The sequence below is a fragment of the Schistocerca serialis genome, chromosome 3, assembly GCF_023864345.2.
Source record: "Schistocerca serialis cubense isolate TAMUIC-IGC-003099 chromosome 3, iqSchSeri2.2, whole genome shotgun sequence".
NCBI lineage: Eukaryota > Metazoa > Arthropoda > Insecta > Orthoptera > Acrididae > Schistocerca > Schistocerca serialis.
Genome location: NC_064640.1, coordinates 1,088,682,559 through 1,088,695,897, shown reverse-complemented (window position 1 = coordinate 1,088,695,897; position 13,339 = coordinate 1,088,682,559). Strand labels below are relative to the sequence as shown.

General features: G+C 37.7%; 1 protein-coding gene across 7 annotated transcripts in view; it reads right to left on the bottom strand.

Moving 5' to 3' along the window:
• LOC126471511 (uncharacterized) overlaps positions 1-11,245 on the bottom strand; it is a 51,697-nt gene extending 40,452 nt beyond the window's left edge. For 6 of the 7 annotated variants that reach the window (XR_007586318.1, XR_007586319.1, XR_007586316.1 and 3 more), the window contains exons 1-2: positions 11,025-11,245; positions 8,462-10,940 (exon numbers count right to left, since the gene is read on the bottom strand). Coding sequence is in view for 1 of the 7 variants with exons in the window: in XM_050099732.1 (XP_049955689.1) it covers positions 7,787-7,965 (179 nt within the window). In the remaining 6 variants the exon portion in view is untranslated. Of the gene's footprint in view, positions 1-7,786; positions 8,361-8,461; positions 10,941-11,024 lie in introns of those variants that run through there. The other variant, XM_050099732.1, reaches the window with a different exon arrangement.
• Between the last annotated feature and the right edge of the window lie 2,094 nt (positions 11,246-13,339).

The following is a 13,339-nucleotide window of genomic DNA, read 5'->3' as shown; positions in this document are numbered from 1 at the left end:
TTATTTGTTTTTACTATGTTGTTTATTGAACAACAGAGATATTTCTTCACTCATGTTGGGCACAGGGTTAAATGATCGCCTAGTCACAGTCATAAATTCCAGGGGAGAAGACAACTCCTTTAATGATTTTTAACGGGCCTCTCGAATTGATCCTTTTCAAATTTTTTAAACGGGGTTCTTGGTGCTGGTAAAATGTAACATCCACATCTTGGTTTTGACGAGCAATGTTACCAACTTTGGCAATCCACCACTGTTCGCCATAGACACAAGCCACTATGTCCTTCCTTTGAAGTGTCAGTGGTACAAGTTTTCCACAGTGATGACGTTCACTATCAGAGGATGTTGATGTGAACTTACAGTTGAGCAAGTTGTATGACTAAGGTATAAAACAATGAAAAGATCAGGTGCCTTTAATCTTCTGACAAGTTTTGAATCTTTCCTCCAAGACATTGGCATAGAGTTCTAGTATTTCCTCACATTTAATGAAACATACGTAATCCCTTTTACCCATTCTTTATACAGAATTTGAACATTTCTTGACGTGTCCAGATTTGGTTCTCATAGGTCCGTTGCAGACTAGCTTTTGTGACAGCTCACTTTGTTGTACCCTTTATGCCATCACACTCACTCTTCCAAGGGCATGATGCAAAAAAGTGCTATTCTGCACCGAGCCAACGGTCTTTTTTCTTTGAGAAAGGAGATATTAATATTTGTTTGCTTTTATATTGGCTTGCAGCACCATCAGAAAAGTTCATCAGTTTGTTTATGGAACTGTCGTGCTGTTTTACGTAGTTTGTTAACTGCAGGTGAAAAGCATGCACTGCTGTAGCTTTGTGCTCAAAGTAATCATTTGCAACACAAAAACTATGACTCTAGTTTATCTGGATCTTTATAACAGAACATAAATGGACAAACTGTGGCCTGTTTGTTTACCCAGTGGTGCCCTTGTATTTCCCTTGAACAACAAAGGAATAGTTTTCAGAAAAGTCAGCAATAACTATACATTCATCAACTGACAAGGTTTGCTTTTGTCCTTCAGAAATTTATCCTGACTTTGGCAATTAAATGACACACTATTGAGTTTTCAAGGTTAGTAACCAACACTTAGAAAAACTATTCTCGTTATTTTGAGACTCCATTGTTCAACTGCACACTTCAAGGGCTCATTATTAACTAAGTGTGAGTGAACAGATGTTGGTGGAAGGGGGATGACAACACACAAATTTGTACAGGCTTGTCTACATCTACATGGATACTCTGCAAATCACATTTAAGTGCCTAGCAGAGGGTTCATCGAACCACCTTCGCAGTTCTCTATTATTCCAATCTCGTATAGAGCGCAGAAAGAAGGAACACACCTATATCTTTCCGTTCGAGCTCTGATTTCCCTTATTCTATCGTGGTGATCGTTTCTCCCTATGTAGGTCAGTGTCAACAAAATATTTTCACATTCAGAGGAGAAAGTTGGTGATTGGAATTTTATGAGAAGATTCTGTTGCAACAAAAAATGCCTTTCTTTTAATGATGTCCAGCCCAAATCCATTATCATTTCTGTGACACTCTCTCTCATATTTCGCAATAATACAAAATGTGCTGCCCTTCTTTGAACTTTTTCAATGTACTCTGTCAGTCCTCTGTGGCAAGGATCCCACACCGCGCAGCAGAATTCTAAAAGAGGACGGACAAGCGTAGTGTAGGCAATCTCCTTAGTACTGCCAATAAATTGCAGTCTTTGACTACCCTTCCCCACAATATTTTCTGTTTGTTACTTCCAATTTAAGTTTGATATCATGAAGATCCATTAAGTGTGTAATTTTCAGACTTTTATCTGCTCTCCTTACAAAGATATTGTAGGTCAAAGAATGAAAAAATTCAAAAAATCAATTTTTTAAAATAGTGTACATTTTGTGTAAGCTTCTCACTATAAGAAGTAGTTATACTGTATAGTGTAATAGCACAATAAATATTAAGGCTGAGAAAATACTCTTACTTTGGAAAAATACAATTAGGGTAGATAAAAAATCTACTCACCAAGTGGCAGCAGAACTCGCACATAAAAGACGGAAGAGGGGTGAAGGAAGAGAACTGGAGAGGTCTAGGAAAATTGGTAGATATCGGGAAAGTCACCCAGAACAGCGGGTCAGAGGAGACTTACCGTAAGTAATGTCTTTCCTTCTCATCCCGTATGGTAAGTCTCCTCTGACCAGCGGTTCTGGGTGACTTAACCAATATCTACCCCTTTTCCTAGACCTCTCCAGTCTTCCTCCTTCACTCGATTACTTCCCCTTCCACCCTTCTGCCTGAAGAAGGAGCCACTGGCTCCAAAAGCTTGCCAATTACAGCTGTCTTTTATGTATGTGTTCTGCCGCTGCTTGATGAGTAGAATTTTTATCTATCCAATTAAATAGTTTAAAGAATGAGCTTTTTTAGCTTGCAATCAACAAGTTTGAGCCATTAAAAGTAGGGCCTATATTAAGGAATACATTCATCATGGTTATCATGGTTTTTAATTTATAGTCCAGTTAATGATTCTTATTTGAAATTTCTGGGGCAACTCAGTACTGAATAATTTTTAAAAAACAGATGCCTGTAAAAGCAAAAAATAGCCACTGTTTCTAAATGTTGAGAATAAAATTTTTTTAAAAATGTCTTTAAACCCATTAAACATTCGGGAATTCATCCAGCAAATATCAATTTTTTTCTGAAATGACCGAGCGACTGGTTACTTTTTTCCCTGGCCCACTAGTCCTAGCTTACATAACAGAAATTTTGATTTTTATCAATACCAACTGTCTGCTTTCACCTATCACATCATCAAAATGCTGGACATAAATCACTCATCGAAATCAGCCACACACTGCAACGACAATTTTATCTATTCTCATAACGAAACAATCATAGGCTCCCCAACTTGCATTTAAAAATAATGCAGAAGCAATATAAATATGGAAAAAAAAATGACATACTGTTTTAGAGGTAAGGGATCTAAAATTCTTTTATATATTTTTTGACATAATCTCACAAGCATTTCACAATGCTGTATCCAATTTTGACAAGCCAGCTAACGCCTTTAGGGTAAAGGCACATACTGGTTTCCATTCTGTTCTCAACAACATTGAACACAACAGAAACAGATCTCTGTCTACCATCAGCTTCAGCATATGCCTTTCGTCTGAAGACTACCACTGACTGGTTGAAACTAATTACGGCATTGTGAAACAACCCATGTGTTTGTGTGGAAGTTTTGTGCATGGATATCACACACACCACATCATCAGTAGCATGCTACCAGTCAAAGGCAGTGTCAGTAGATCCAATTAAACCTTCGGAACTCGGCATTAGGGAAGCATCCGATTTAACCCATCTGCTTTGACCCATGACGTCATCTATATGACAGAAACGCCTAAATCCAGAGTATACAAAATGTCGACAATATTGTCACTATGTACACATGCCAACAAACCTGCAGGAAAATAGAAACAGTGAAAGTAATCTTACTTCAATGATAAAATGAAACTACAGAACAACCGCGGGAAATAGGGGGTCTAGGGCAAGGACAACCTAATTTTAACAATACAAAACATCACATCACATCACCCCTAAAAAAGTCTCAACCTACGACATAATGCTACAGCCACAAAGCCAGCAGGAATCATACCGTTCACTCGACCTATATAGCTCAAACCAAGCCCACAATACCAAAAAACCATCATCTGCAATAACGAAAATGGCACTTACGCAGTTTAGGGGGTACATGCGCTGATCATGAGAAAAATACCTATTTTTGAAGCAAACACATATTTCTGAAGAAATAAGCATATATATGCATGGAATACCAAAAAAGTACGTATTTTCATATGGAGGTGGGGGGGAAAAAAGATTAATTAACTGCCTGCTTTCACCAGGTTATTCATGTTGCTATGCCAATATGCTGCAGACATTTTAATATATTTCTTCACAGAGTTCTTTAGCCATTGGTAATGCTTACAGTTTCATACATCCTTACCATGATAGCTATTGTTGGCTTTGCATATTGTTGCATATGGTATATGTCCCTGTTGCTCACAGTTATGCATCTTGATCAGTGCGACCAACAACCTATATTTTTCTGTTGTGGCTGTCCATTTTGAAGTATCGTATATTACTGCGTGTGCCAAAATGGCGAGAAATTTTCCAGATTTGAGCGACTTTGTAATGGAAGATTTATACCATGTTATGGAGAACACCCAAAGCTCAATACAATGGGCTAGGCAACAAGGTCTTACGAAGAACGATATGGTGTGTGAAAATGGGTATTGTGTTGGATACAACGAGATGAAGCTGGAGAAAACTACAGGGAAAGATGGCGAAATTTGGAGCTGCTCCATTGGCAGGGACTGTAGAAAGAAATGTTCAATCAAGAAAATGTCATTTTTTGCTGACAGTCATTTAGACATTTCTAAAATTTTGCAACTGTCTTACATGTGGGTTTTCGAACGCAATAGGCAAAAGTTTTTAATGAGGGAGCTCAAAATTGGCAGCGAGCACACTGTGGTCGATTGGTGCCAATTTTGTAGAGATATCTGCCATGAATATTTCTTAATTGAGCCAATACTTTTGGGCGGCCCTGGCCATACTGTTGAAATAGACGAGAGCTGCTTCGTCAGCACCATCGAAGTCATAGGTGCAAGAGCAATGGGTCTTTGGTGGTTATGACGTTGAGACGAAGCAAAGCTTTATGGTTGCTGTGCCACAACGTGATGCTACCCATTTGCTGCCAATTTTGCAACAGTATGTTTTGCTACTGGAACCACAGCAGTTTCTGATTTGTGGCAACTTACAACACCATAGGTAACTTGGGCTACAATAATCTGGCTGTTAATCATTCGCTTTATTTTCTCGATCCCTTTACAAACGCAACCACAAATCACATGGAGTCAGTCTGGCAAAAAGCTAAAGAAAAAAATCCTATAAGGCCTTTCAGAACTCACTGTGCTATGCTGAATAACTACATGGCGGAATTTCTCTGGCGTCAACGTTTTGGGGAAAATCCATTCCACAATTTTGTTATTAATTCCACCTTTCTTGAAGAGAAAGAGAGAGAGAGAGAGAGAGAGAGAGAGAGAGAGAGAGAGAGAGGGGGGGGGGGGGGGGGGGAAATAAAAATTAAAATCCGTGCATACATATGCAATATGTCATTTTTGATACAAAAAAAATTTTTGAGACAGTTAACTGATTTTTTCTTTGCATCCAAATGAAAAATAAGTACTTTTTTGGTGAAGAGCGCGTCAGATATGACTGTAACACTCAAGTTTTGAAATAAAAAAATTTTTGGTATTCAGCGCATATATATGCTTATATCTTCAGAAATACGTGTTTCCTTCAAAAATAGGTACTTTTCTCGTGATCAGCGCATGTACTCCCTAGACTGCATAAGTGCCACGAAAAGCAGAATCAGATGTTTCCCTCGACCTATACAGCTGAAAGGAAGCCCAGATAGCAAGGAACCAATACAGCTGAAAGGAAGCCCAGATACCAAGGAACCAATAGCTACAACCCGAAGAGTGGAATCAGACATTTCCCTTGACCTATGTAGCTCAAATGCAGCTCTCAATACCTACCAGCAATAATAATAATAATGAAAACAATGTAAACTTCACACACCAACATAACTCAAATAACACCACAAAAACCCAAACCTTCAACAACTCGAAAACACAAAAACCTGTATATACACCAGATCAATTAAAACCAACCAAAGTACGATAAATGTAAAACAGACAGAACATCAGAATTACTACAGATTAAAACCAAAATAAAAGTTTATTACCAACAAAAGCATGCAACAAAATCACCTAGGTTGGCCGCCGCTACCAGTACACACACACACACACACACACACACACACACACACACACACACACACACACACACACACACACACACACACACAAAACTAATCAAACCTAACAAAATGCCACACACATAAAAAACCATCACTGAAAAATGAAGATTTCCAAATCCACATTGCAGCACTGGCTACCCAGACTCAAATAAACCCACCATGTTACCATAGTGATAATGAACCCAATATCACATGTTAAACTCAACAAACACAAACCAATTCAAAAACACACACACAACACCATTATGTCATGGGTCAAAGGAGACAGGTGGAATAGAACACTTCTAATGGCCCCTTAACTTAGTTCCTACCTCACGCAGACAGACAGGATGTGAGGACAAGAATGAATAGTTCTGAAAAATAAGATTAGTGTTTCACTTTTAAAAGTGTTAATCAGCAGTAGGGCCTCCTGGGATCTTGCTTCCTTGACTATCAGTAGTGACCAGCCATACTGTTTCTTTATAAAACAATTCCTTAATAACTTCATTGTTTAATATTTGGATTCTTGCACTGATGTCACCTCACGTGTAAGATTGTTCCCCCTATTGTTATCTAGACAACAAACTTGAACTCTAAGACATGATATCACAGTACATAAAAAGATTTTTACATGTTAGTCTGAGAACGTGGACAGTGACCAAGAAGGCATACCCTAAAATTGCACTTACTTTAAGTTTTCAAAATGTCACAACCCCTTTCTTCTGTCATTTATAACTCTTTAACCTCTGGCAACAATATGTTAATATAAAAACTGCACTGTTTTTAGGGTTCATGTTAAACCACAGACCTCTCTATAACTGACTGGTTGGAGAAAGGCAAGACAAAGAACTGGTTATGAACTGTTGTGTCCAAATCAATCTTTGAAATGCCAAAAACAGGATTAGTTAAAAATGTGATACCAAGCTTATGAACGACAACACCCTTAACGTGGTGGAGATATAAGACACAGAACTGATCAACTGCTCACCTAACTAATAACACGAAAATGTTAGTGAAATAAAATGCTAGAGACTACCAGGATCTCTGTGAGAAAAGGTAGTTTTGGGCCCAGGATGTTCTTTCTATTAGTCCTTCAAATATATTAAAAAATTGAAAATACCAGACCACAATTCGAAAATGGAGCCTCACATAGGTACTTAAATGTATCTATGAAATGACCTACCAACCCAACCTATCCTAGATATATGTTTACACTAGTCTACAGATCAGCCTGTCAATGTAAATGAACACATATATACATCTTGTATGCCACAAGCATTCCCCCAGTCGAACACCATCTCCAGTAGGCCTAGACTTAAAGTACACCTAGCAAACAATACAGTCTAAGCTACCAGCCACAAAAAATAAACTTCATATTATGATCAAAACACACACTCAAAATATTTTACTGAAACAAACAAAATATCCTAGATGCCATATGACATCACACTTCATATAGGCTACCTATGGCTCATGTTGTTCACTGAACTCCAAACACGTTTATTTTTTCACACACAAGCATTTATTGCTTAGTCCACTTTCTTGAATAAGTATCATGAGGCTATCGTGGTTAAGTTTGTCAAATTAACTCCCAAAAACATCTTTTTGATAGCAATATTCTTGAATACTGGTTGTTTCTCAGATTCCACACCCCCTCAGAATACCAGCTTGGTGCTTTCTGGGGTTAGATATTAGCTACACAGTCATAGTTATGCTACCAAGACCTTGTAATGGATCTGGGAGATGTTATTTTTTTACCGTATTTGTCGATACCGAATTGTAAATGTTTTCTTACATTTTTGTCAGAATTTATTATAATTTGTCTTATTATATGTTAATTTACTTCTGTTTTTGAGAGTAAAAGCATATTGATTACTATTAGAAAATGTATCCACAGTCTAATATAACAGTCGCGACACTCACTGCTGTAAAAATTGTTGCCGTTTGACAGATGGAGCGACACTAGCGCTCCAAGTGGCAGGTAAGGTGAACGTCAGACGCGTCGTAAGCATAATGTTTGTTTGCATCCATTTCCTACTTAATTTCCGAATTATTTGAGTTATTTTCTTGGCTCCAAGGGTTTGTGTGGTACCAGAAGGCATATATGTTTCTAAAAATGATTCTAAAAAAAGTGCAAGTAAGGACAAAAATCATGAATAGAGTGGCAAGCTACAACACATTCGTGAAGAAACACTTGTGACATTGGACAGAATTGCAGCTTACCACGTTGATATCAAAAGAATATAAACACACAGTTTCACATGTAGGAAGCACAGACATGTACCTCTACATGCAAAAATGACCGACAGCTTGTTTATCGTTCTGTAGGCCTACTGCGTTTGTCATTTTCGCCTGTTGCCACAAGTACGACCTTCATCTTTATATTATTCTAAGTGGGACAAGCAACTGCAAAATAGTGGGAGAAATATGCTAAAAACATTATAATGAGCTGATTACACTACATTTCAAGAAAAACCAAATATTTGAATAATTTTCAATCAATCAGTCAGTGCACAAGGTGCTGACAAAATAATGTCATCGCACGAAAGAAGCAAGGAAAATTAAGTGACTAAGAACAGAAGTGAACGAAATACATACCAAAGAAATCAGCAGCCCAAATGAGCCAACTTCTTCAGTTTCTTATTTGCTTTCTTGTTGTTAGAAACTAAGTCTTGATTCCAACATTTGAGCCGGTAAACGAGTCTCACTTTAACAAATATCTTGATTAACAGCAGCTTAGTTTCTTCACAACATCCAGGGGGAAAACTTGGGACAGCCATCAACAAGTTTACATATAATTCACCACAGTTTTTCTTGTGAGAATGTTCATCAAAAACTGAAGCCATCTGATTTTCACAATCCCTCAAAAATAAACAAATATTTTCACTGCAAATAACCAAGCTTCAAAATTGTCTTCGTAACTTTTGAAATGGCAATAAAATTTGTCATTTGCATCTAAGTCCTGGCTGTTGTCTACAAGTAGATTCCTGCACTTGACACAATTATGTAAAGAAAAAAGTTTCTTCAATATGTAACCAAACACATATCTCATACTGTATTGTTCTCCAAGGTCTGCTGGAACTTCCACATTTGGTAGCTTTGTTGCAGAACTTGTATCACTACTGCATAACAACTGTGAGACCTTTAATGTTTGAGCAGATTTCATGTCCAGTATTGCCTGATCCCAGTCAATTCCTTCACAATTACTGCTTCCCACATTAGAAGAATTTATCAGTTTGCTTAGTGTACAGTTGTTAAATGCAGCACAAAACTGCCTTGGAGATGGGTTGCTGCAAAAACCACCTCTCTGCCTCATAGTTGAAAAAAAGTTTTCCAATGTGTCTTGGTTAATTTTACGTGAGAATAAGTACAATTTTGTTCCAGTCAGTACCTCGGCAGCAAGCATTTCCAAAGCACATATATTGCTTAGAAGCCCCTTTACACATTTTATCCTCAGGAAGTAATCTTTTCCATCAGAGCCTACAAATTTCCAAGAGTGAATCCATGGCTTCATCACATGTAGAACATCCAGATGCTCTGAATCACTCCTAATACAGTTCCTTAGATGCACAGGCCCTTTCACACTGTATGTATTAAAGAAATCAAAAATGTCATTAACTTTCTGACAAAAGTCTGAAGTGCCAGTTGCAGATAATGGCATACTACCACAAAATACAAGTGTGTCAATACCAGCTGCCACTGTGTGGCTTAACACACAAACTGCAATACCCACTTTCATTTTTGAAAAAGCTGGCAGTTCGACAGCTTTTTTAGTCAGCTTCGGCGCTAACTTGTATTTCCTGTGCAAGTCATTTGAATAGAGCTGAGAAATGTCCTTCCAAGAAGCAGTACCAACCAAACCATCATTTGATGTATGAATTATGTCATACCTAAATAGGTTGTTTCTGATGTTCTTAAACAAATGTGGGGTATCATAGAAGAAATAGATCTTCTGCTCCTCATATACCAAACTTGGATTGACTTGTGTAATTCCGTCTCTTTCTCCAGTCCACAAAATTTGAACCCTGATCAGTCACACAGGTCTTTACAACCAAGCCAATTTCCTTAAGTCTCTTGACTACTTCATAAAATATAGCAGTCGAATGCATAGCTCCCACTGTTCCTTTACAAAAACAGTACAGCAATGGTTGTTTGAAACAAGAAAAAATGCCACTAATCATTATCACCAACACACTGTTCGCAATTTTAGCTGTGCCTCATATGTCAAATTTGCCATTAGAGACATTTCATCCAATGACATGTTCACAAGTTTATCATTATAAGAAAAATGTTGCACCTTTTGCTTTAAAAGATGGAATATATTGTCACTTATCCCACATTTTATTTGTATGCCTTCCACATACCTTTGTAATGTAGCCCTACGCACTGATGGAAGCATAAAACATTCTGACAAAAACCTGTATGCCTGAGTGCTGTAATATAATAAATTTAGAGCAAACAGCTTATTTTCGTCTTTCCATCTTGCAGCACGTTTCTCTTTCAATGGCATGCTAATCTGGCTTAACAACAAGTCAAGGGCACTTTTTTTAAATATGGGGATCCTATGGTCTTTAACATTCGTTTGTCCTTGTTCACTTGCTCCTTCTGATACAGTTTCTGTCGCTGTCTGTAGGCACTTTCCTTGTCCCGTAATAGTTTCGCTCGAAGTCTAGCGATTTGCACATTCTGACACTTCACACGCTTTTGTAAGACACGAACAGCTGCACTTAATCTAACCACTTCATCGTCAAAGCAAGTCTGTGTTGACAATTCACACGAATCTGGCACTGATACATGCAGAGTTGAACCGGCTGCTTCTGTGTCATAGGACTGTTTTACTGCTTTAGATTGACTGTCGAATCTTTGTGGCAGTTTCCTCTTCATCGTCAGCTGAGGTGGCTTATTTGGAATGTCAAACAGTGTGGGTACTGCATTCCACACGAGTTTGTTGTTGTCTGCGTTCATGAACAGGTTTTGTTCGAAATGTAGCGAACAAAACCTAATATTATTATACAGGTACACTGGTTCTTTCTTAATGAGGTCTTCTCGCCTGCTATTAACAAGCCATTTTCTGCTCCTAAAACGAAACATTCATCATTTATACACATATAGTTTGCAAGTGAATCCTGACGATACAGTTTAGTAACATGATGGTATATACCTCTCAGGATCCTTAGGAAACCTAAAAAAAGACAGCTGTGGTGTCTTCTTCCTGTTGTTGGTGCAATGTATTGCGCTACAAACGCTCCCGCCAGTAAAAGCCATTGTATAAATCAAAATAAACAACCACTATTCTCTTTCACGATCGCGCCGAATTCACAGTGTAACCTACCAGCCTCTTGGGGCGCTGCTGGCAACAAAATCGAGGCGAAGTGTCGCGACTGTTATATTAGACTGTGATGTATCGAAGAATAGCAAAGAGGCTGATTACAAGTGAAAACTTGTGAATTGTGTAAAATATCTTTGACGTTGGAGTCGTCTTTGACTATTGTCGTGGTGTGTTTTGACGGAAGAACAATGAGAAGGTCGCCGTCATTATGTTACTATTATTTTTGTATTAACTAAAAAGAAGAAACTACATTTGAAGAAACTGTATTTGAAACACCAAAATGAGAGAAACACGTTGAACCACGTCTTTTCTGCAGCCGACAACGATGCATTGTGGAATCATACTTAGACAACTGAAGCCAAGACTAATATCGCCTTGCAAACGTCTAACGGAAAAGGTACTGTCACGAAATATGGCAAGATAGTGATCATATTTTCAACTTGTCTCTTAGCCGGGATGCCATATTTCAACTGGGGACTGTAGCCGGGATATTGCGTTCACGAGATTTTCAACAGTGCTACGAGGAAGAACAGTTTTGTGTGTTAATACCAGTTTCTTCAGAATGTGTGTTGCAGTGTTTGTGTTCATCGGGAAGTAAAAGTTTTGGAGAAGAAATGTTTCGGCAAAAAATTAATTTTCGACAGAAGAAAGTACTTCAAGAATTTTGGTCAACAATCACATGGATGGAAAACGTGGTTCTGCAACAGTAGAAGAGTGTTCCAGATAAGTCACGAAACCCTCGTATTTTGTTAAAACAATATTTTTATCTTGTTTTATATTGTTGTGTATAAATTTTTGTTCTTCACAATGACTTATGAGATTTTCGAGAGTATTGTGCCTAAAGTAGAAAGTAGTAATTTAATAGACTTCGAACATCAGGACAGGTCAAATGAAAGAGAAAGAACCGATAAATTTGATTTAAAAAGTTTTCTTGTAAATTTTACGAAAGAAATTAAACAATCAGTTGACGACAATGAGACTTACTGGGATGAAAAAATTGATAACATTTTGTTGCAAGTCCAAGCAGTCAATACCCAAGTGGGTGAGCTTTCGAACAGAGTTGGCAGTGTTGAGGAAAAAATTGAATCTGTGGAAGCAAAAGTAAATGAAATTGATGCTAAATTGAGCGGTGAAATTAATACTGTACAAAATGAGTTACTGGTAGATAGGGAACGAAATTTAATGGGTTTTAATGAGATAAAAGGGGATATTAAAAATTTGGATGAGAATACAAAAAGTTGGGTCGACAGAAGCGTCCGATCCAACGCGTCGGCTTTGACCCGTGACGTAAGGGTGTTGTGTGTGACGTCATGACGGCGCGGAGTTTGGTTTGAGTGTGGCTGTCTCCAGTTCCGTTTTATCTTATTTTATTTACTTTTCTGATCTGTTCGTTCTATCTCGTAAGATTTTTTTAAATTTAAAAACACTTATTACTTATTTTAATTATCTGTTTCCTCGAGTTTCTGTTTTAGTTTATTATATTTATCTTTGATCTGTTCGTTCTATCCCGTGAGATTTTTTTTTTAAAAAAAGACAAAAAACACTAATCAGCTACTGAAGCACCTTTTATCTTCTATGGGTTGCAGGGGTTACGACCCCTGGGGAGGTGGGTCGGTATTCATGCATGGCTGTCTTCACTTACACGTTGTAGGTACGCAAGGCGTCTAAATTTGTTTATATTTAGTTTGCCCCCCACCGAAAACACCCCATTTCCCGCGCTTGTCCCGTTAGTGTCATTAGGCTTCTGTGTTTGTTTTTGTTTCCGCCATATTTGTGACGTCATGGGTCAAAGCTGACGGGTGGGATCGGACGCTTCCGTATTTCCCAAAAGTTTTAGTAAAAAATGTAGAACAAAAAACTGACAATCGTTTGGTTACTCTAGAAGAAAAAGTAGAATGCAATGATTTAGAAAACAAAACATCTGTCAAAGAACTTAGCGAAAAAATTGAAAGTTTTAGCATTGAATTTCAAAGCAAAAATTACAATGTCAACACATGTAATCTTGTATCTAATATTCCATTGAAGCACTTTTCGGTAGATGGATCCTTACATCCCGTTGATTTTATGCTGTATTGTAAGGATTGTTTTTTACCTCACTCACCAGATGAAATAAAAATTAAATTTGTGAAAAAATTCTTGGAAGGGGA